Source organism: Pelmatolapia mariae, linkage group LG16_19, assembly GCF_036321145.2.
Source record: "Pelmatolapia mariae isolate MD_Pm_ZW linkage group LG16_19, Pm_UMD_F_2, whole genome shotgun sequence".
Lineage (NCBI taxonomy): Eukaryota > Metazoa > Chordata > Actinopteri > Cichliformes > Cichlidae > Pelmatolapia > Pelmatolapia mariae.
The window spans coordinates 707,088-731,008 of NC_086241.1; the positions used below are offsets into that span (position 1 = coordinate 707,088).

At 43.8% G+C, this 23,921-nt stretch overlaps 1 protein-coding gene across 1 annotated transcript in view; it reads left to right on the forward strand.

Annotated features, from left to right (window-relative positions):
- mylka (myosin, light chain kinase a) overlaps positions 1-22,191 on the forward strand; it is a 54,888-nt gene extending 32,697 nt beyond the window's left edge. Inside the window, exons 19-35 of the mRNA XM_063497460.1 lie at positions 3,439-3,498; positions 8,061-8,108; positions 11,749-11,876; positions 11,974-12,130; positions 12,284-12,474; positions 12,555-12,669; positions 13,986-14,024; positions 14,145-14,235; positions 14,313-14,516; positions 15,716-15,933; positions 16,044-16,167; positions 16,258-16,410; positions 16,585-16,708; positions 17,548-17,638; positions 18,040-18,168; positions 18,285-18,397; positions 19,103-22,191. Of these exons, the coding sequence (XP_063353530.1) occupies positions 3,439-3,498; positions 8,061-8,108; positions 11,749-11,876; positions 11,974-12,130; positions 12,284-12,474; positions 12,555-12,669; positions 13,986-14,024; positions 14,145-14,235; positions 14,313-14,516; positions 15,716-15,933; positions 16,044-16,167; positions 16,258-16,410; positions 16,585-16,708; positions 17,548-17,638; positions 18,040-18,168; positions 18,285-18,397; positions 19,103-19,240 (2,123 nt within the window). The 3' untranslated portion in view covers positions 19,241-22,191. The remainder of the gene's footprint in view (positions 1-3,438; positions 3,499-8,060; positions 8,109-11,748; positions 11,877-11,973; positions 12,131-12,283; positions 12,475-12,554; positions 12,670-13,985; positions 14,025-14,144; positions 14,236-14,312; positions 14,517-15,715; positions 15,934-16,043; positions 16,168-16,257; positions 16,411-16,584; positions 16,709-17,547; positions 17,639-18,039; positions 18,169-18,284; positions 18,398-19,102) is intronic.
- Positions 22,192-23,921: the final 1,730 nt, after the last annotated feature.

Sequence of the window (23,921 nt, forward strand, 5' to 3'; positions counted from 1 at the left end):
GAATGAAGATCTGAAATGTATCTGATATGTTTGTCATAACCAGTGATGGGAATAACGGCGTTACAACTAACGGCGTTACTAACGGCGTTACTAACGGCGTTACTAACGGCGTTACTTTTTTCAGTAACGAGTAATCTAACTAATTACTATTCCTATCGTTACAACGCCGTTACAGTTACTAACAAGGAAACGCGGTCCGTTACTATTTTTCAACAAACAGACGGTTGAAGCTGTGTTCAGCTTACCGCATCTTATATCAGCTGCACGGAAGTAGCTGTAAGTAATCTGGACGCTACAGCTTTAAGCAGCTGCGCGCTCCCGCGGACGCGAAAATCACGATCACTGTCTAGTACAACACCTGGAGCTCAGGGGGCAAAACAATCACATGAGTGCTGCTGTTTGACTGAGGAAGAATAAAGTAGTCGTGGTAAGCCAATCACATGACCACTTAAAGACAAAGCAACAAGGTGATATATACCAGTTTATAAACTGTGTTGATAGGCCACGTAAAACCAGAGTCATGATAAACAAGATATACGCGGCGTTTTTTCTCAATAGTTTCGTCACGTTTACTGTCTAAGGACAGCGCAGCAAGCACTCTCTGCTTATGAGCAAAACAAAAAAAAAAAAAACAGGGGAAGATTTAGGAGTGACGGCGAGAGAGAGAGAGAGAGAGCAGAAAAAGAGAGAGAGAGAGAGAGCAGAAAAAGAGAGAGAGCGAGTTTTGAGATGTGAGAGATTTGTGACGTTTAGCGTGTTTGGAGTGTGTAGTTAATTTGTTGTCTTGTGTAGTTAGTGTGTAGTGTTGTGGATAGTTTTGTGTTGTGTGTCAGAACAATGAGGCGACTGCTGTCTCCAGGTAGAAACAGGAGTGATACACCTGCTGCTGTCAGACCTGCAGGTATCAGCTGTGATGTTCTCCTTTATAGTGGACAGAAATATTTGGAGTGGCACAAATAATTTGTGTGGCATCTTATTGAAGAACAGCTGATTGTTCTGTAAATAGTTTGAAATGGTTATTTAAAAAAGGGTAAAAGTAAACTTGTGCATAGGATTTTAAAATTGACAATTTATATTTGCATTTAAAGTTATGAAATATGATTCATTAAAGATGTTTGTGGTTGTTACAGTAAAAAATATAACTTTTTCTATTCTGATTTTATGGTTTTTGTCTGATTTTAGATCAATTGTGTTAATACAGTATGTCAACATGAAAACATAACTGTAAATTCAGACACGTGAGGTTGTGCTGAAAAGAATGATACCAAACAAGGCAAAGGAAATAGTTTTTAAAGGTAAAATGTGGAGGGAAAATCGAAAGTAGTTAAAAATGGCCAATTATACCCTGGACCCCAGAGGGTTAAACTTTTTTTTTTAAAGTAACGCAATAGTTACTTTTCAAGTAATTAATTACTTTTAGGATATTGTAACTCAGTTACTAACTCAGTTACTTTTTTGAAGAAGTAACTAGTAACTATAATTGAATTACTTTTTCAAAGTAACTTGCCCAACACTGGTCATAATCTGTCACCTAAATCAAAGAGCTTGTTCACTTCCTGCCGTGTCCACGAACATTTGTCGACTCCATCATCAGCACTGACTCTCAGACACCAACCGATGAAAACACGACTCTGTTCAGCAGTGCAGCTCTGTTTCTTTGGAAAGATCACACAAACATCAGCATTCATGGGTCATGTTAGCCCCGCCCACTCTCTTTGATGGTCGCTGCAGTGGTTTGGACTGAAACAGTGACGCAGCAGAAGCTGCAGCGCTGTCCTCTGGTCAGCTGGGTTTCCTGTCATTAGAACCAACAAACACAAACACAGTTTGACTTTATCAAAGATCGGCTCCTGTTTGCAGACGGGTTAGCGCTGGTCGTCAGGACATCAGCTGTTTGTAAAGGGTTTAGTCAGCTGGTTTTAAACACGACAGATGGATTCACGAACACCACAGACTCGGTGTGCTGTGTCCAGAACAGCACGGACGCCGTGGTCCAGCCTGCAGCACGGACACAGCAGCTGTTTCAGGTGTGTCTCAGTCCTGTGGCGCTCATGGACACCTGAGACTGAAGCAGCACGAGGACACTCGGCTCTTTCTTTGCTGTCAGCTAACGTGGCGAGGACAGAGGCAGAGTTCGCGATGGAAACACGATGAACTGTGCTCCACCATGTGCTGTGAATCTGTGATGTAGTGTTTGGACAGGAAGTCAAGGAAGTGACAGCAGTGACTTCCGGAGAACACAGAAAGTGTCCGGCTGTGTGAACACTGTGGTTCAGTTCTGAGACCTCCTGCTTCCAGGATCGTCTCACGCCTGTGCACCAGGTCAGTCCAGACAGCACCCAGAGACTGCAGCCTGACGGCCCATCAGACGCAGCGTGTCTCAGTGCAAACTAGAGTGAAGGATCCAAAATTTGTGTTGCGCTGCGCTCTGCTTGTACGTCATTTTTTGCGACCGCTCTACGTACACGAGAAGCACCTGCACCTTGTTGTTTCTAAACATCTTTGACTTTGTGTCCTCTACGACAGTTTGCGTTGTACTATGTCCAAACGTTTAATAAAAATGTATCCCTCATCCATAAAGAAGAAAGCTTTGTCCTGACTAGTGAAGAATGCGTCGTTTCCCCAACGCTGCTTTCCTTCTGCAGAGCTGTGCAGTTCCCCGTACGTGCACGTAAACCTGTGACAAACAGTTCACCGAACTCAGACACGCACAGAACGCTTCCCTTCATCGTGCAGTTGAACTTACCACAGCTGTAGGCTTAGTTTCTATTGGTAGCACGAAGGTGCGACACACGCGAGTACTGCGCTCTGCTGCACCTGTGCTTGTGCTGCGCTTTACTTGGCACAGCTGGAAAACCGTTACTGCACGAGGCAAACAACAGACATGAATGGGTTTCAGAGCGCAGCGCTGTGCTGCGTCTGATGTGAAAGGACCTTAACTCAGGCTGGACTGAGTCCCGTGCACGCTTACATGTGTATGCCTCCTGGTTGTTATTTACGTACCTGGGTTCTCTGAGTCTGAGCAGTGACTTTTTTGATAGTTCGTCCCTGAATGCAGCACCGCGCTGGGTTCCCTCACAAAAAGCCGGTGGCATTTTTCTGCACTCACACGACTTGACTTGAATTTCTGTCGTCTCGCCGAGTCTCGCAGAGTCTCGCTGAGCGGCGTAAACACCCTCTCTGGGTCCACGCAGCATTCAGTGAATGTGCTCAGTGATGTATGTCATGTCGGAGAGCAGAATGTGAAATGTCTAAGCTCTGTAAACACACATTTTGTTTTTCAGTTTGAATAAAATATGAATTTTCTGCAGGTGAACGCAGTGTTTGCTGGAGGGTTTCTGATGTTTGTGTTGGGGTTCACGGCTGTGGAGCTCTCAGAGAGCACCTGAGTGCGTGCACGTGTTAACTCCTCCCTCTCTGTCTCTCTGTGTCCTGCAGACCCAGCTGAAAACTCTCCGGCCGACAAGAAGTCCAAGAAGGCGACTCCAACCTCAGAGAGTGAGTTTCCAAAATATGCAGCAGCAGCCTCTTTCCTTTTGTCCCAATAAGGAGCTGCAGGCTGGGATCACTGGTTCCCACACACACACACACACACACACACACACACACACACACACACTCTCTCTCTCTCAGGCGGGTGTTTCTATTTTAAAGAGTCTCTGTGTATCACTGGAAACATCAGTTCCTTCATCACTGTCACATTATTATTCCTACCTCCAGAGCAGTAAACCTTCATTAACACTACGTTTCCCATCAGCCCTGCTGCTTCCCACACACGCACACACACACACACGCACGCACACACACACACACACTCCTCCTGTAGATGATAAACATGTTCAGCCTGGAGACGTTCCTTTCAGGGGTCACACCTGGAAACAAACTGTGCAGACACTGTGGGCTAAAACACACAGTCTGCTACAAACAACAACTTTGTGGCTACAAGTGGTAACTTTGTTTGGTTTGTAGCTGTGTCCTGATTGGTCAGCTGGTTTGTAGCTGTGTTCTGATTGGTCGTAATGTTTCTGTATGCTAGGAGAATAAAGTCTTACTTTGGTAGAAATCCTAAGATCACTCTTCAGAATAAAAGAAAGTGTTGTTGCTCTTTTAAAAGTTTCATCTTAATGAAAGATTTTGGGTTTTAAACAGGAACATATTGTAGAAAAGTAAAAGTCCTGGCTGTACTAACAGTTTAAGTCAAAGCTACGATTAATAATTATTCACTCTGAGTAAATTAACCACTGTGTTGTGTGACCAAAATGTTTCTTTCATGAAAAAATCACAATAGAGATACAAATAAATGAAAGGGTTAAACATTTCCTGTTGGATGAGACGTTTCTCGGTTTGTTGTTTTCATGCTCTCTGTTCTGCACGGGGCTGAATGTGTGAGTGCTTGAACAGTAACTTCATACAAAAACACTCTGACATGCAGCAGCTTCATGTTTCTGTCTGCAGCTCTCAGTGGAAAATCTGCTCTTATCTTTATGATCCAACTCTAAATCCTTCCTGCTCAGTGTGTGTGTGTGTGTGTGTGTGTGTGTGTGTGTGCGTGCATGCCTCAGTGGGCTCACTGCTGTGGATGGATGTCCTGTTCTGCTCTGATCAGGTTCATATCACAGCTCCGAGGTTCAGTTGTGGAGTCGGGCCCACAGCTCTGCCCACAGACACTTTTCTTGCGTTCAAAGCTGAAACCGTCTCCACGGCGCTGACCCCTGACCTTTAACTGTTTGTTCACATGTATGAGAACAGACTCAGAGTAGAAACAATCAGAGTTGAATCTACCTGAACATGAGCTGAGAGTTTCTCAGACCGGAGCTCGGCTCCTGCTTTGGTTTCAGTCACTTCTCGGAGACCACAGAGTTTTAGCAGCAGACTGAGGGAGGAAGGACGGGGGCGATGATGTCGGGGAGGCGGAGGGGGCGCTGCTCCTCTCCCACTTCCATTTAAGGCCTGGTTTCTGACTCTCGTGTTCTGACAGACTTTGTTTTACTTTGCGTGCTGATTAAAAGCGTGGAAGTGTCGAGTGAAGCCGTTCGTCCGCCTGCTGGGCCCACGTTAGCTTAGAGACACGCAGCAGGTTGGAGGCTGTGCGGTGCAGCGTGTGTGCATGTGTCAGCCTCCACCCTGAAACACAGTTACAGTAAAGACTGAGCACAAGACAAACGGAGGTTCGGGCCTCGCACTCCCAGTCTGCTCCCTGTCCTAACCATCTGCTGCAGGTGCTGCCCACTCTCACCTGTCGGTTTAGTCTGCAGCTATGAGTGGGCGGGGCTAAACATTGTTAAAACTTTTAAAAACAAAGTTGTTAAAACGACATGTGGTCCGGGGGGTTTCAGGTGCTCTTATTGCAGCGGCGTGTCAGCAGGCATGCAGCTGATATTTTGGGACGGCGTGTACAGGAACACTGAGTTCTTCACTTTCAGTGCAGAAGTAAATACAGAAGTGCTTCCTGTGACTGACAGAGCAAGGAGCCAATCAGAGTGCAGCTCTGACCGTCAGCTGATTAATATCAAAACTGCAGATCTGTGCTCGTCTGTCTTTGTGAGGACAGTTTGACATTCAGAGCTCAGCTTCTGTTTGTGTTCATTCATGAGCTTTCTCATACTAACCTGCTGACAGATGGGGGCGGGGCTGCTGTACATACTGAAGCGTCACGTCGTCACACGCTGATGTCTGCACACAGCGGTCACGTTAACGTCCGTCGAGTGCTCAGACTGAATGTGTTTCCTGCGACACATTCATCAGCTTCTTACTAAGGTTCAGTGTCTGATTCTGCAGCTCCTCAGACAGTCACCGCAGGTCAAAGGTCACAGCTTCACACATGAAAGTGAAAGTTGGAGTGTCGGTCAGAAAGGTTCGTTTTAAAGCTTTACTGACAGGAGACACAAACCCTCCTGCTTCCAAAGCAGGTGTGAACATATGCTTGTGTAAGTGTGTGTGTGTGTGTGTGTGTGTGTGTGTGTGTGTGTGTGCTTTCTCTGCAGACGAGTCACAAAAACCAGCCAAGCGTGCAACTTGGTCTGACCGTCTGATGATGTCACTACGTCACTGGGACCTGAGTGGCCGGCGTTAAGGACGTCACAGCGCCATGAGCGACTTGATGGCATCCATTTTTATTTGGGGCGTGAAGCGAGCAGCTGCTTTTTTCGACTGTAGCAGCAGCAAGTTTGTTTTGTGAGTTTCTGTGAGAGCAAAAATAACTTTGTGCTGGAAAATCCTCGTGTTTGTGTTTCCAAAGGAAAACTTCCCAGAGCCGAAGCAGCGAGGCTGGAAGGACAGAGCCTGAGCTCCAGACTGACGGTAACAGCAGACTTTGCGGTCTGGTCAGGTGGAAAATCTTAAACGTCTGAAGGAGGAAACAAAGAAAGAAGACGGCGTGAACAGATTCTTCTATCGTCTCCTCTTCATCTGCAGCCATCACAAGAAAAACAAACTCCAGGAACTATTTCCTGCATCCAGCGGAACTATTTTTAGATTGTCCATGTACGGTCATCACAGACGCTCTTCGTCTGTCTCACATTCTTCTCCTCCTCCTCCTCCTCCTCCTGCCTCTACTAGATGTTCTGTGAGGACAAAGTTCCTTAAACTAAAAAAGAAAAGCAGCTGATGACAGAAATATTTAAAAGAGAAGAAGACAAACAGCAAACAGCCTCATAAACACAAACTCTGAGAGGCTTTTATAAGCTCTGTGTTTCCTGTCGTGACCGGCACAGAATCTTCTGCTTCCATAAAAACACAACACAGCAGGACGATGTGAGACACGTGTGAAAGCAGTCAGCAAAGCCGTGTCTGTACTTATACGACACTCTTCACTTAGTTTGAAATGTGCTTGTTGCACATTCACTTTTTTATTTCGTGCATATTTTATTCACTCTGTGTGTGATTTTTCTAAAAGAGGAACATTTCTGCACTGACTGTAAATGTCCTCATTTCAGTGTCATCATTTCATCTTTGTTGTGAGTGTGATGTGTTTCAGTGTCAACAGGTCTGTGTGCAGTGTCTGATGGGAAACGTAGTGTTAATGAAGGTTTACTGTTCTGCAGGTAGGAAGAATAATGTGATGTTTCCAGTGATACACAGTGTGTGCAGGCAGGTGTTTCTCATGGTAGAAACTTGATGAGGAGGAGTTTTTCTGGAGTTTTTAAAGGTTCCAGAGGAAGTTTGCAGGATTACTGAGGAGATTGTCCCCTTGTTTCAGAGCTCTTGAATAGGTTTATGGAGGGTTTAAAGTTGGAGGTGGCCAAGGTCTTAAAGACGCTCCAGAGGACCATGGAGAGGGTCCAGCAGAGATTTTAAAGTTCATTAGTGAGGTTTTAGAGGTCTTGAAAGAATGGTTACTAATTTCCCAGAAGTACCAGGAATGTGTTTAATTGTTAGCTATCCCCTTGTTTTAGAGGTCTTTAGTAGATCAACAACATTTTTACCGACACATTTGAGGTTTCTGTGGAGGTCGTAAAAATATTCTAAATGAACTTGACATGTCAGTAGTCCTGTCAGAGTGCTCTTTGGGGGCTATTAAAGGGCTCAGGGGTGGTTTTCTGGGAAGAGGTTTTACTGTTCATTGTGAAAGTTCAAGTTTAAGAAAGTTCCTTAAAGAGGTTTCAGGGGTCTTGAAAGGTTGTTTGAACACTTGCCAGAGGTCTTTAGGAACTGTTAAGTATGTTTAGACCTTGAAATTCTCTGTCCACGTGTCATGCCGTCTTAATAGGTTAAAGCAGGTTTTAGAGGTCGCTGTGGAAGTTGCAGAGGTCTTGGGAAGCTCCAGAGTAACACAATGAGGTTATTGAATTTGTTGCACCCTCATGGGTCTTTGCATCATCTGGTCCAGGGCTCAGTTTGTGCAGTACAACAATATTCGTTGCTTGGGTGGTTGCAGAGATTTTGAAAAGGCTCTGAGGTGCTTAGACGACGACATGAATAAGTCATCGTGTTTCCAGAATCAGATTCCAGTAGATCTGATTCTGCTGTGAAACGACAGCCACACGTTTCTTCATCTGAGATCACAGCTCGTCCCAACGTCTGGTTCAAGTGTCTGACCGCCTGCTGTGTTCTTGTTTCAGGTGAAGCCAGAATAAAGAAGCCAACTCCAAAGACTCCGCCCAAACAAGGTGAGACTCATGTTTACCAGGCAGGAAGGTCCTGCTGAGACAGATGCATTATGGGAAAGGCGGACATGTTTATGGACAACATGGCTGTATCCCAATTCAGGGTCTGCAGCCTTAACGATCCACAAGGGCCGCGTACTCAAAGACCGCTAAGGCTGGAAGTGAGAGGCTTGTGAAATGGGACGGTCTAGCCTCTGTTGCGCTGCCCAGGTTGCCTAGCAACCATGATACTAACAGCTGGAAACATTTCATACAGCTTTGTTTGACAGAAATGAAGGAGAACATATTTTGTTCATTTGTTTGTTTGTTTTTATATGAACTTTGTGTGATTTGATAAGAATCTGAGGCATCTCACTTTGGTAATGTAAATATAATATTGCCAATATTACAGTTATTATATTAATCATTATTATTTATTACAGCAGTGAGCTTGAACTCTGTGTCAAAGATTCAAGTTGCAGTTATTTATATCGCCTATCATCAAATCTTCACTCAAAGACAAGTATCTGTGACAGTGTATATATAGATGTATTATATATAAGCAGGGATGGGTATCGTTTAGGTTTTATCCGATACCAGTACCAAACCAGTACTTTTGAAACGGTGCCGGTGCTTAAACGGTGCTCGAACCGGTGCTTAAAGAATGGAGAACACAAAATTGGTCCAAAAACCTCTCATGTTCAGCTGTTTTTTGTAAAAAGATAACAATGTTAGCCTTTTCTGCAGCTATAGGGCATATATGGCATCACTCTTGGCTGGAAGCAGTGCTTAATCAATGAAAAAAAAAAAACACAAACTTTGTCCTGAAACCTCTCATGTTTAGCTGTTTTCCACTTTTTCTTTGGTCATTTTAGCCTTTTTGGCCAGGGTGAAGGGAGTATCTGCCATCAAACAAGAAGACAGTCGCATGTAACTACGACGGTGTTTGCTAGTTCACCTTACATGCATTAATTTAATAACGTGGTTAGCCTACTCAACGTGAATTACACACGAACAACATTAAGCTACTCACGCAGAGAAGAACGGCTGCTGCTGCCATCATCATCCTCATCATTTCTGCTACACTGGCAGGGCTAGTAGGGGCCAGGACTCTATTCTTCGGGTTCTTGGGGGATGTTGCTAACTCCGGGTCCGATAACAGGCACCACACCCGCAGTAGATGTGCACCGTGTGAGGTCTCACAGCAAGCTATCAAATACGGTGCATTTCTCGGCTTTAAAAAAAAACGCTATGCGTCGCCAGGTGTTTCATCAGATTCGAGGTGTTGCCTCCTTTGCACAGTATCACCTTAAAGCACTTGTTGCAGGCTGCTGAGTTTGCATCTTTTGCTGTGAAGTACAGCCAGACTTTTGACCGCTTCGCCTTGGGCATTTTTAATCTGTAGCTCTGCTCTAAAAGAACGTACGTACCTGGGCCCGCCTACTATCCTCGGAAACGTAAAATGATTGGCTAGAATCTGAAGTGTATGACATCTCAGTAAAAAAAAAAAAGCACCGAAATGTGCGCTGCTTTTCGGTCTGGTTACTACCGTTTATGTCAGGATACCGGTACCCATCCCTATATATAAGAGACAAATATTGTTCGTCTAATATGTTGGCATTATTACATTTGGCTCAATGCTTACAAATATGTGTAAAAAGAAAATGTACGAGCTGTGAAAACTGTTTCTGATAGAATGAAGAGTAGACTGATATATGAAATATCCCTTTATTGGGTGATAAAATCAGACCATGTCATAACTGCTTTAAGTCATACAGAATAGATATCAGAGCCTTAAACAGGCTGACTTCTGCTAAATGGGTCAAACTGGGCAGAAAGTATACAAACACATAACATCCTTATAGAATATGATGTAACACTATAGATCAACTTAGCTCAGAATATATAAAGCATATAAACAATTACAGCAATATGATGCAACAAACACAGCAGTGCTACTAATCCAAAATACTCAAAGCTTCATAGAAGTGAAACAAACATTTATTTTTAGCTCCATTCTGCTGTTGATACATACTTTAGGTTTCTGAATATTAAACTTGTTGCTGCCTTTCATAGTGTGTAACTTGAAGGCCCTGAGTACTTTCTCCCACACTGAAAACACTGGAATGATAACATTATTTGAACATTACCTAATAAGACTGATTCAGGACAGACAATTAGTTATTTAAAAATTTCCTAGCAGTCCTTCACAAACAGGGAACAGTCTGTCTATTCTCTCCATCTGTCAGCTGCTGCTGGCTCTTCCTCCTCCTCTTCCTCACACACTGCTGAGTTTGTCCTGGTGGATCATCAGGGGTGCAAAGCCTCACAGATGATGTGCAGCAGTGGGTCCCTCAGTCTGTCCTCACTCTGGACACTTGCAGTTGTCACACATGGAAATCAAATGTGTGATAAGCTGCAGGATTCAAACACAAGTGTAACTTATAAATACATGTTCATACTTTTATTCCACAATCAGAGAGAAAGAAACAGAGAGAGAGTGCAGGACAGACAGACAGGTGACAGACTGCTACAAAACAGCACAAGAGAAGGAGGATTTAGTGTTTGTGTTATTACGAGTGCTAAACAAGAAGAGTTCCAGATGGTCCAGTGGACACATGTGTGACTCCTGTGATTAAAGCATCTTTCTTTCAGCTTAACGAGTGAACCGTCAGCTCGTTCAAACACACGTTAAAGTCCGTTTGGCTCGACACCACCGAACAGAGGCAGCAATATAACATAGCTAACATTAACAGTGCAGTGAATCCTGCTTGTGCCGTGATATTCAGGACTGCAAACCGAGCAGCATCACTGACTTTCAGCTTGTTGTGTTTGTGGACATATGACTGACTTTAATTATCCATAAAATCATCACATTCTCTGTAAGATTAAGGTCGACTATTGAACGGCGTATATTTGAAAGGCTTTAAAACCAAGTTAACGCTGAAAGTGCAAACATCACTAATGTCACACAACTTTGCCGACATGTGGCCAACAGTAATGTTTTAATGTTCTTCATTATTAAACATTCGCACATAAATAAGTGACATAATATTCAGTACTTACTTTTGACAGTTCACTCTTCGGCCGCTCCGCTTCAGCCGTCCGCCGCTTTTTTCCAAAAAAATTATCCACACCCACCGCCGCGCTATGAATTGTGGGATAGGTTGGGCCGTGAAGCATACAGTGACCCATCCTTAAAATTCAGGGAAATGAAGGACGCATTTGAGGCTGCATTTCAAGCAGCCTTTGAATTGGGACAGCCTTCGTCGCTGTGACGTAATCGGCCTTAAAATGCGGCCTTTAAGGCTGCAGACCCTGAATTGGGATACAGCCACTGTGTTAGTATCTGTCTCTGTTATTACTGCAGGGAAGAGCAGGCTGATTGGCCCTTTAGTGTCACTTTAGACCTGGGCTGTCAGACAATCAATCAATAATAAAAAAGAGATGTGCAAAAACTGCAAAGTCATGAAGGTAAAACTTCTTTCTCTGCATTTGAAGTATGACAAAGTCAGTCTAATGCCTGACTGACAGCAGGGGGCGCTGCAGTTTCGCAGAGTATTGATCACAGTCAGTTCACACACTATTATTAAAGGAACATCTTTTATGGTCTCTAATGCAGGACTCCTTTTATTGATTATAGATTATTGATATGTGTGTGTAGCTCTGCCTCCTCAGATCCTGCAGTTCCCTGAGGACATGAAGATTCTGGCGGGGGAGAAAGTGGAGATCCTTTGCAAGTTTTCTGGAGCTCCGCCCATCACCTGCACCTGGCTGAAGTTCAGGAAACCGGTGAGATACATACACACACACACAGACTAAGGCTGAGGCTATGGTACGTCTAAGTGTTTTTCTAAGCCTCCTCCTGCCTGTCCGGTCTCGGGTTCAGATCCAGGAGGGCTCAGATGACATCTCCATCGAGAGTAACGACAGCAGCAGCAGGCTGACCATCGGCAGCGGGCAGCAGGAACACTGTGGCTGCTACACCATCGAGCTGAAGAACAGCTACGGCCTCAGACAGGCCGCCCTCAACCTCACCATCGTCGGTGAGAAACACCTGCAGCGCCTGCACTTCCTGTTTACTGATTCCTGAAAGAATCAGCTGCAAAACAAAAAAATAATTTATTTTGCAGCTTTATTATTTTCAGCTTGTGTTCAGCCCAATATTCACGTCTTCATCTATCCCCACCCCTCCTCAGATAAACCCGACCCCCCAGCAAAGGTTCCTGCGGCCTCAGACATCCGTCGGTCCTGCCTGACCCTGTCGTGGTACGGGCCGACCTACGATGGAGGTAGCGCCGTGCAGTCCTATAAACTGGAGATCTGGGACTCCGTGGAGCAGCAGTGGAAACAGCTGGTGTCCTGCAATAGCACCTCCTACAACGTACAGGTGAGCGTTCTCTCGCAGCACGGCTCAGAAACTGTTAAAGGACTGTTTTAAGGGTCGCTAAAGTGTCTGTTTGTCTCTAGAACCTCCTCCCAGAGCGGCAGTACAAGTTTCGTGTCCGGGCAGAGAACATCTACGGAGTCGGAGAGCCGAGCGCCGAATCTGAACCTGTGACTGTCGGACTGGCGGACGATGATGGTGAGTTGTTCCTTGAGTTCCTTCTTTGAGTTGTTGGTGATACATGTAGAACTTTCTTGAAGTCCTGATGGTTACAGGGATCATTCATCACACAGCAACTACTTTCTATCTGCCAAACTACGTCCGCCAAACGAATGAGTCTGAACAAGGACGCGTCCATGATGAGAGGCTTGTGGTGGGATGTAAGCATAAACATCTTCCTTAGCCAAGCTCACTGCATGTTTTTAAGGAAGCGGCTCAGGATTTCTGAAAGCTGAGCACCAGAAATCATTACACTGAAGAGAAGACGGCTCATAGCTACAGAACTGTGCAGCTCACACCAAAACATCTGGATGGATAAAGCTGTCTTTAACCTGGAGTGATGGAGAACCCGAGACGAGTTTTCTCTTCATTTGGTTCCAAATGGATGTTATGGAGGGAGGCCAGTGGGTACTGGGAACCACTGCTGCTTTGTAGAGATTGGGAACCTGCTACAAATTCATGACCTGCTGTGCTCAGTTAATCTTAGTTTATGTTAATGCCATAAACACAAGTTTAGGAATCTGATAAATGGCAGGATGAGTCAAATCTCACTATTAACAACTGAAACATAAACAGTGATGCAGGATGCTTTGTAAGTTGAGGTACTTTCCTCATATGACAGGACCGCCTCACTGGTGTAACTAGTTTAACAAACACCCAGTTTGACAGTTGGTACAGTTGTTGCTTGTGAAGCTCGCACACAAGAATTTCACTCTCATGTACTGTACCAGTGTACCTGCACATGTGACGTGACAATAAAAGTGATTTGATTTACATGTTATTTATATATTTGCATAAATAATCCTGATCTACTGTTTCCGGTCATTGGTAGGGTCACTCCAAAGCTCTGGGTGTTCTTCTTTGAAGTAGACAGACCAGATGCTACCATAGATTTGGAGTTTCTGTTGGTCTAGGTGGTCATGATAATCTCACCCCAGTTCCTGACTTAAGTGGTTGCTGGTTTTAGACCACTAAAGTCTCAGTAGTGCCCTTGAGCTAAGCTTCATAATGATGATCTGCTGAGGTAGAAGGGGAGCGAGAGGGTCGAGCCTCAGATGGAGCCCAAAGTGATTAAAAAAACGTAACATTTGGTCTGATTTCATCACAAGTCTGTTAAAGGTGAAACCAGACTGCTGCTCCATGATGATGGTCCACCACTATCTCCAGCTGTTCACCTGGAACTAAACCAGCACCAACTAAACCAATCAAACTAAACTACATCCAGTTCAACTGCATCTCAGTGATCAGGAATGAACTAACCAGACTAACTGAACTAACTCTGCTTCGTCCGACAGAAAACCAAGAGGAGCCAGAGGCAGAGGAGGAGGATGAAGGTATGACACTGACTAACTGTATACCCACACGGATGTTCGTTAACCTTCACACAGCATTCACACATCTTCAGTCCTCCCGTGTCTGTGACCTCTGACCTCTGTGTGTTGTCTGTGTGTCAGACTCAGAGAAAGAGCCAGAGTACAGAGATGTGACCATCAGAGCAGACTTAAAGGTGAAGGACCTGTACGACGTGGAGGAGAGGCTGGGAACGTAAGTCTGCGCTCACATTTCCCATCATGCACCTTAACCTCCGTAGACATTCTCACGGTGTTGTTTTTGCATGGAAGGGGGAAGTTTGGTCAGGTCTTCAAGCTGGTGGAGAAGTCTACAAAGAAGGTTTGGGCCGGAAAGTTCATCAAAGCCTACTCTGCAAAGGAGAAGGACAACGTCCGGCAGGAGATCGGCATCATGAACAGCCTCCATCACCCCAAACTGGTCCAGTGTGTCGACGCCTTCGAGGGCAAGTCTGACATCGTCATGGTGCTGGAGATGTAAGCGATCCATCACACGTATCTCCTTACATCGCTGCAGCTGGCGGTGAGGAGTCAGAGATGAGTTCAGCCTCTGATGGATGGAAGGCAGTAAATGTCTGTACATAGATTTAAAACATGACCAGTCTCTGAGCTGTAAACGGACAAAGCATCAGAAAATAAGTTTGTGAGCAGACATGAGAGGGATTTGAGGGCAGCTATTTCCTCTGTTGATTTTAGAGTTGATGAAGCAGCGGCACCAAACTGTTTTTGTTTTCTCGTAAAACAGCTGCTGAAATTTTCAGCTGAACTCTTCCATAAGTGTCTAATTTTAGTGGCCTTCATAATTTGTGGTAATGACGGGAAACGTTCCGTGTTTATTACAGAATGTTTCCTCAGATAAACAATCTAAATGAAGTAAACAGCGACTATCTGCTGCCATGATCCAAACTGATGGAGAGCAGGAAACCAGACATTTACCGTCAGACTCTGGTTTTGTTTTTTATCCGCCCTCTGAGATCTGATAACATTTTCTCAGCAGCTTCATTACTGCAACAGCCTCGTTACAGAAATATGGTTTTGTCTTCTAACCCTCAAGAAAAGAAAAACATCTTTCGTACATGTCCACATGGTGGCGCTGTTAAAGGCTGTAGACAGAATGATCGAGCTTTTGGACCATGTTTAATATCTCTGGATTTAGTTGTTTATTTTTAATGTAAATATATTCAGTTTACTGTGATTAAATAAAGTAAAACTTCTGAGAAATAAATGATGTCAAAGCTGTTACAGTTATTAAGTCAAATTTAGATGTGGAGGTGCTTTAGGTTTATTTTAACATCAGTCTGGTTTAGTTCCTCCCAGAAGCAAAGATAAGACATCAGAGCCTTTCTGTCTGCAGTTACAGAGCAGAGCATTAAAACTCTAAAACGTTGCTTCTGCTGTTAATATCTTTGCCTGTGGGGGCGGTGTTTCTGCAGTTACACCTATATACCTGTCTTGATGCATGCTCAGTCATCCAGGTAAGGACTCACCTGTCACTTAGGTGAGTGACAGAACGTTTCTCCCACTATAAACGCTTCATCCAGATGAACGCAAGCCACCTTTTTGGATTGTATTGCAACGTACTGACAAATAATACAAGGTTTGAAATGATAAATAACTTAACACCATGTGTTCTGTTGTAATTTAAGCAAAGACCTCCTCCTTTGCTTTGTCTACAGGATCTCAGGCGGGGAGCTGTTTGAGCGGATCATCGATGAAGACTTTGAGCTGACGGAGAGAGAGGTGATCAAATACATGCTGCAGATCATTGACGGGGTCAACTTCATCCACAAACAGGGCATCGTGCACCTCGACCTCAAACCAGAGAACATCATGTGCATCAACAAGACTGGCAGCAAAATCAAACTCATTGACTTCGGCCTCGCCAGACGGCTAGGTAACCTTAAACTTAATCGCTGATTTTGATTGTGTTAGACGGGTGTGGAACGACAGTCCGGCAGATAAATAGTTTGTCTGTGATCACACGGCCGATTCTTCCTCCCACAGAAAACGCAGGAACTCTGAAGGTTTTGTTCGGGACTCCAGAGTTTGTGGCTCCAGAGGTCATCAACTACGAAGCCATCAGCTATCCCACCGACATGTGGAGCATAGGAGTCATCTGTTATATACTGTTAGTGCAGAGCTGCCTGCTACAATCTGTGCACGCTTTGTTTTGGCTTGATTTGGTTTGGCTGACGTTGTCCTGGGTTTGTCCTCTCAGGCTGAGTGGTCTGTCTCCCTTTATGGGCGACAATGACAACGAGACTCTGTCCAATGTGACCTCAGCCACCTGGGACTTTGAGGACGAAGCCTTCGATGAAATTTCTGACAATGCCAAAGACTTCATTACCAAACTGCTGAAAAAAGACATGAAGTAAGACCTAGTGTATCATCCTGTCTTCAGTGTGTTACATGAAACCATATTAGTAGGTAAACTGTGCTGGAAAAACTGAGAATCAGGAGCTGAAAGTCTTATGTAAGAGAAAGTGTGCCAGTATAAATAATCCTGAAGTCTAGCTCATGTAAAGTGTTCCCGATCCATCTCCAGGGCTCGGCTGTCCTGCGCGCAGTGTTTCGAACACCCCTGGCTGAAACAGGACACGAACACCATGAAGGCCAAGAAGCTCTCCAAGGAGAGGATGAAGAAGTACATCCTGAGGAGGAAGTGGCAGGTAAACACGAGGACAGACAGAGACACAAGAGTCTCACAGGATAATAAAGATATTCACAAATCAGTATAAGTGACCATACGGAGAATGCACGCAGAGGTCTCCGTTCACATGTACAACTACTGTAAATCCCGGACTACGGAGCGCACCTGATTAAAAGCCGCATGCTCTAATTGTAGAAAGAAAATCAATTTTGTACTTGTACAGGCCGCACCGGATTTCACTCGTAATATGAGATATTTACACAGAAATATTACACGTGAGGATTTTTAACGTTTAATTTAATCCGTAAGGTAACATAAACATGGTAACATAAATGTTATGGTAACATACAAAAATACATACTGCAAATGCTTTTTTTCCTCGAACAGCACCTGTAACACAGCTACCTTTAAGTATACGTACGTATCAGTAACACACAAATTACGTTGCTTATGTTTTTTTTACGGAGCAGTGCACAAACAACATTACAACGTCGCTTAACAACCGGTAAAAATATATACCGTATATATACTACTTATCAATTTTATTGGTCTACTGTTACCAGGCAAAATGTGTTTGGCCGCATGAAAAAAAATATGCATTAGCCGCACGTCAGTATAAGCCGCAGTGTTCACAGTGTGGCAAAAAGTAGCAGCTTATGACCCGAAAACTACGGTAATTTTTGTTTGGGGTGCTGTTCACGAAAGTCCTTCATTTTCCCATTTGTTGCCCGTTTTCAAGCCAAAATATTTCCAAATAGATGTTTTTATGTTTTTTTCACTGGTAGTTAGACCGATATCAGCCTCAGTCGCTGCATCTGTCTTTGTATTTGTGTTGCGAATCTTTCTTCTTCTTCGTAGAAAACGGGTCACGCTGTTCGAGCCATCGGCAGATTGTCATCCATGGCCATGATGGCTGGAGTCAGCGCCAAGAAAGGCTCCCCCACTGAAGGTAGAAAGACCAGAACAGAAAGCAGCATCAGTCCTGTGCTAGTCTCCAACAGTTACACAGGCCTGCCCGTGTCTACTGTTGGAAAGACCTTCAGTCTGAGGTTCCTGCTCCTCTCTACAGTGTCACAGTCTGTCCACAGACACAGTAATTATGCCCTTGATGAAGGGCTGTGTGTTTAAATGTGATCGTGAGTACCACAAATTGGCATGGGGTAGGGTCCAAATGCTGGTCCCCACAAACCTCGAGGCAATTTTGAGACTCAGAATGTTGTTTTAAAGTTACAGTTAGGTTATGTTTAGGTTAAAGGTCAGGCTTTCATTTTTAAGGTAAGGGGCTGGGAAAGCATTATGTCAACTGAATGTCCTCACTAAGATGTGAAACTAGCATGTGTGTGTTTTCAGAGGATAACCAGTTCCTGGAGTGTTTAGAGTACGAGCAGAAAACCGAGTGTAAGCCGACGTTCAGCTCTGTCATCAAAGACGTGGAGGTGGTGGAGGGCAGCGCTGCTCGCTTTGACTGCAAGATAGAAGGTACGACGACCTGATGAAGGGTCTGATGAAGCATTCATCTTAATGATTCTTCCTTCTAGTAACAACTGAATAGCAAACGTGGTTTTTAATAAAGAAAGAAACGGTTGCTGTTGCAGGTTATCCTGATCCAGAGGTGGTGTGGTACAAAGACGACCAGCCCATCAAAGAGACCCGACACTTCCAGATCGACTACGATGAGGAAGGAAACTGCAGTTTAGTCATTTCAGAGGTCAGAGGTCATCTAAATCTTAGGCAGCCTCGTACTGAAATGCATTAGATTGGTGATATACTGACTTCAGTCTAAGTATGGACCGGGCCTGGTGTTGGATTAGATTAGTTATGGAGTATTCTGCGGATTATACCGTCCACCATGTAACTGTAGTCCTGTATCTTCTGGATGAGGCAGAGTTCACGTGTTCGTGTTTTTCTGCACGTGTGCATACCTTCATGTTTAAGTTTGCAGCGTTTACAGCGAGCAGATGAGGACTGTGGCGTTTGTCCTGTGCTTTGATGAAAACGACATCATTATGGTGAAGACATTAATTAATATCAGTAATAATTCAGTGTCTAACCGAACAGCCCCAGGCAGTGCCTCATAGTTTTACTGGCCCAACCTTTTATATTTTATAATTATCAGCACAGTCTTATTGAAATTTGATGTTATTTCACTTAAATCTGATGTAATTTAAAGCAATTAAAACCTTTAAGTGTCTCTTAGAATACAACATAACAGAAACATGCTGACATCAATATTAAATTCAGTGAATTCAAACAATCGTGTCACTGCAGCATCATCTTGATGATACTGAAAATCTCACTTTTCTTCTGTTTTGTCTTTAAGTGAAATCATTTAACATGAAACATGAAGCAGAATTAATGTGACAGGTTATAATTAAGGTAACATGTGATTCATATCTGTCGTATAAATCTGCAGGTCTCAGGAGACGATGATGCCAAGTACACAGTGAAGGCCGTTAACAGTCTGGGGGAGGCGACCTGCACAGCCGAGCTGCTGGTGGAGGTGATGGCTGGAGAGGAGGAGGAGGAAGAGGAGGAAGAAGAGGAGGAGTAAAGGAGCGACTGTCTGGACTCCCACAGGGAGAGGAGGAGGCAACAATGAGCAACAATCTCTCCTACTCAACCTGTTGGACCTGAGCAGGAAACTTACCCACAGAGAAGGTTCTGATTGGAGGACAGGTGGGGAATATTTGCCACACCTGTCCTCACATGCAGAAGGTTTCCATTCTGATTAAACCGCGTTTGGTTTTTAGTGAGCAGGGCAGCACTTACGTTTGAAGTACTGAGCATGTGCAGAGCTGCAGCCAGGTTAGATTTTTAAATGAGGCTTTGTTGTGTTTCTGTTTTTTTAGTAATGAGTCGTTAAAGTTTTAGCCTCCCGGGATCATTGGAGTAAATGAAGTGATTTAATGTCCTGAGCGTTAAAAATATTTAACGATAAATCATCGGCGTGGTTCTTACACTGCGTGTGTTTCTGATTATATATTTTTACTCAGGATGTTAAATCTGTGTGGGTGTGGCTTATTGATCCGTGTAGGGAACAATATCAGAACTTTGTGGTAAACACTCACTGAATGTTGATACTTTTCAAACTGCCCGCTTCAGCCTCGCACCATATTGTGCTAAACCACACCTCCTTCAGACAGGTAGAACACAGGCTCCGCCCTCTCAGCATACATGGACTCATGCCTGTGATTTTCTGTCTGTTCTGAGAAATGATTTGATGTTTGATGATTGACACACACACACACACACACACACACACACACACACACACACACACACACACACACAGTGGTGGTTTCTTGCTGTTCCACAGGCAGAAACATGATGCTCGCTGTCACACAGCAGCTGTGTTACTGCAACACTCTGCCAGTGATGTTTGGTACAATTATTCACAGTTTCCTAAATAATTTGTGAGAATACGGGCAGAAGGCCTGGACTGTGTTTAGCTGTGTTTGACACAAACGTCGACCAAGAGTGTGTTCTAATCCCAGTCCTTATAAACACGCTTATATTTTAAAGACTCGTGGCAGCTCTAGTTCCTGCAGCTGAAGTCAACCATGAGGTCGTGCATGTGAGACCCACTCCCTGTGGGAGTCCAAGGGAGGGAGAAGATGAGGCAGTTGGTGGAGAGCAGGAAGGCGGAGATGAGCCGAATACTCACAGAGCTGCATCACAGTGGAGGGCGAACTGTGAATAAAAGCTGCTGGTGCATGACAGCTGAAGGCAAGAAGTCATTTATCGTGTTAGTGCTGAAGCTAGGCCAGCCAAAATGATACCGATCAATCATCCAATCATCCGTGTTAAAGAGGACCTCTTCGGTTTTTCCTTCCCCCGACGCGCTGTCAGGGTTTCAAGTTTGTGACCAGCAGGCGTGTAAAAACACTGCTCTGGTTCACAAACCAATGTTCTTTTTTTCTGCCACCACACTGAGCTGATCTCATCTCATCACTCATTTCTATACACAGCTGCCCCTCTGCAGGCTTCCAGAAGTTAGCCAATCAGAAGTGCTTTTAGGGAGGGAGGCCTTAAAGAAACAGCAGGTGACAGAGCTGCGCTGCAGCCCAGTGTAAGCTAAAGAAGGATTATTATGAACTGTGAAGCTTGCAGATCATACAGAGCTGGAAACAAGTAGAAAAGGTCCACTTTTTCATACTTAATCGGAGCTCAGTAAACACTTTGGCCCAGAGGATTTCTGGGTAATGAAGTCCTTCAGTTGTGTCATTAGATGCCTCGACACTGACGTGAGCAGCTCTGTGAGTAAGAGGCTGAGGATGCCGATGCATTCAGCTGGGAAACGCTGAATCTGTCAGCTCGGCTCTTTTCTTCTGTTTGAGCACTTTTCTTTCTTTTCTTTCTATTTGTGACTTTGACAGCAGACTTCAACAAAAGACATCAGGGGGCTAAAATCGACTCGGCCTTACGCTGTGAGCCTCAGAGCGTCGTCACTCTGAACAGCAGCCGGAGTGATTTTTTTATCTGCTGACGTCTGTCATACCGAGGGACAAAACCTGCTGCGAGCTTCACAACGACCTGAGAGGATTTTACCTCGGTGTCAACCAATGAAAGCAACATTTAGTCCCACAGATAAGAGAAGATCTAACCAGAAGTTCAACAGTAATCTGATTTTTTACAATTTAAGATTTGAACCTTTTTTCATGAGCTGCAGATATAATCGTACTTATCTCACTATGTCACAATAAAACATTTTATCCTGTAAATGATTCATATTTTTGCCTGAATGCAGGATTTTTGACCAGATGCATCTCCACGTTTTGTAAGCTCAGCCAAAATGAGATTATATAAATATTTCTACAGAGAAAGATCTCTACACGTATCATGAAGTATTCTGATTAATAACATAACGAAAGAGTCTACATCAGAGACGCCTTAAAGATGTAAATATCTTTCCGACCTGCCGAGGCTTCATGTTTGATGGTGCAGCGCAGTCCTGACAGCAGCCAGCAGATAAACGTGAGCGCGCGGCGGCGTCTCCGGCTGATTTTCGTGCCTCTGCGTCAAAGTCGTGACTTTTGTTGCACATTCCAGCTGTTTGCTTGTTGGTGAATCCACTTCTTTAAGCTTTACGGCCTCGTTAAGTTTCAGTCTGAAACCAAAGACGTGTTTTGAAAAGTCACCGGTGTGTTTGTGTGTGATTTTGTCTCGATGATGTTTTGACCTGTTTGTGTGTTTGGTGGTTTGTTTCCAGAATGTTTTATTTTTAGATTATTTAATGCACAGATTTATTATTATTATCTTTCGAGCATCTGTCTTCTTAAAGGTGTCGCCTGCACTTAATGTTGTTCACGGTTATTAAACCCTCCTCACCTCAGACCAGCAGTGACTTCACTCTTAGGCTGATTGTTTTTGTATTAGATGTATGTAGATTATATTTCTCTAATTTTTATAAATATATATCAGTTTGATGAACTGCAGATGACATGTATGAGAACACTACGACTGTAGTTACTCACAGATACCAAATAAATTTTTATCACAAAACCAGATTGTTGTGGTTTGTTGTTGCATTAAAAACTGTTTCTTTCCATGGATACAGGCAAGAGTCTGTAAGACATTTTAAAATATCTGCATATATAGACAGAAATAAAACTGTTTACATGAACACTTTCTAAACCTTTTAACAGAACATGTTACATAGAAGATTTATTCAGAGTCTCTGAATTAACTCATTTTTATTTCCAAACCCTTAGAGTCCCACACGTGGGATATTTTGTCCTCTGTATTTAACCCACTGTGTGTAGAGGCAGTACCTTAGTCAAGGGTACCTCGGGGTAGCCGTTCAGTGGAACCGCCGACCTTCCTATTCTAGCGACCACTCTACCTACTGAGCTATCGCTACCCCTCATGAATGAGCTCAAGTTTTTTTGGAAAATCTTCAGATCAGTGTTACACCAAAGCCTGATTACTGCAACACCTGTCTGACAAGGATCTCAGCACATCATGTGACGAGGAACAAAGTCAGTGACATTGATCAGTCTGGAAAAAGTTCCAGAGACATTTCTGAGGCTGTGGGACTCCAGAGAACCACAGCGAGAGCCGTTACCCACACAGAGAGAACAGTGCTGAATGTTCACTGCAGTGACCGGCCAAACAAAATGTGTCCATCAGCCAAGTTTATAACTGTAACCAAGTTTAAGAATATAATCCACCCACTGTTATCATCTTCAATGCCCTGTACCAACACAGAGCAGGGCAGCTATCTGAACGCTACTCCAACAGAGGTCGATCATCTTGTTAATAATTTTACCTCCTCACTACGTACGACTCCTTATACTGTAGCTCCTGTGAAAACTAAGGCCTGAAATCAGAAGTACCTGACTCCGTGGTATAATTCTCAAACACGTAGCCTAAAGCAGATAACTCGTAAGCTGGAGAGGAAATGGCGTGTCACAAATTTAGAGGATCATCATTTAGCCTGGAGAAATAGTTTGCTGCTTTATAAGAAAGCCCTCCGCAAAGCCAGAACATCTTACTATTCATCACTGATTGAAGAAAATAAGAACAACCCCAGGTTTCTCTTCAGCTCTGTAGCCAGGCTGACAAACAGTCAGAGCTCTGTTGAGCCAACCATCCCTTTAACGTTAACTAGTAATGACTTCATGAACTTCTTCACAAATAACATTTTTATCATTAGAGAAAAAATTACCAATAATCATCCCACAGATGTAATATTATCTACAGCTACTTTCAGTACCATTGATATTCATTTAGACTCTTTTTCTCCAATTGATCTTTCTGAGTTAACTTCAATAATTACTTCCTCCAAACCATCAACGAGTCTTTTAGACCCCATTCCTACAAAACTGCTCAAAGAAGTCCTGCCATTAATTAATGCTTCAATCTTAAATATAATCAACCTATCTCTAATAATCAGCTATGTACCACAGGCCTTCAAGCTGGCTGTAGTTAAACCTTTACTTAAAAAGCATCTCTAGACCCAGCTGTCTTAGCTAATTATAGGCCGATCTCCAACCTTCCTTTCATATCAAACATCCTTGAAAGAGTAGTTGTCAAACAGCTAACAGATCATCTGCAGAGGAATGGCTTATTTGCTTCTAACTTCTGATAAAACTAAAATTGTTTTACTCAGCCCTAAAAATCTCACTTACTTGTTGTTCCTAGAGTATTTAAAAGTAGAATGGGAGGCAGAGCCTTCAGTTTTCAGGCCCCTCTTCTGTGGAACCAGCTTCCAGTTTGGATTCAGGAGACAG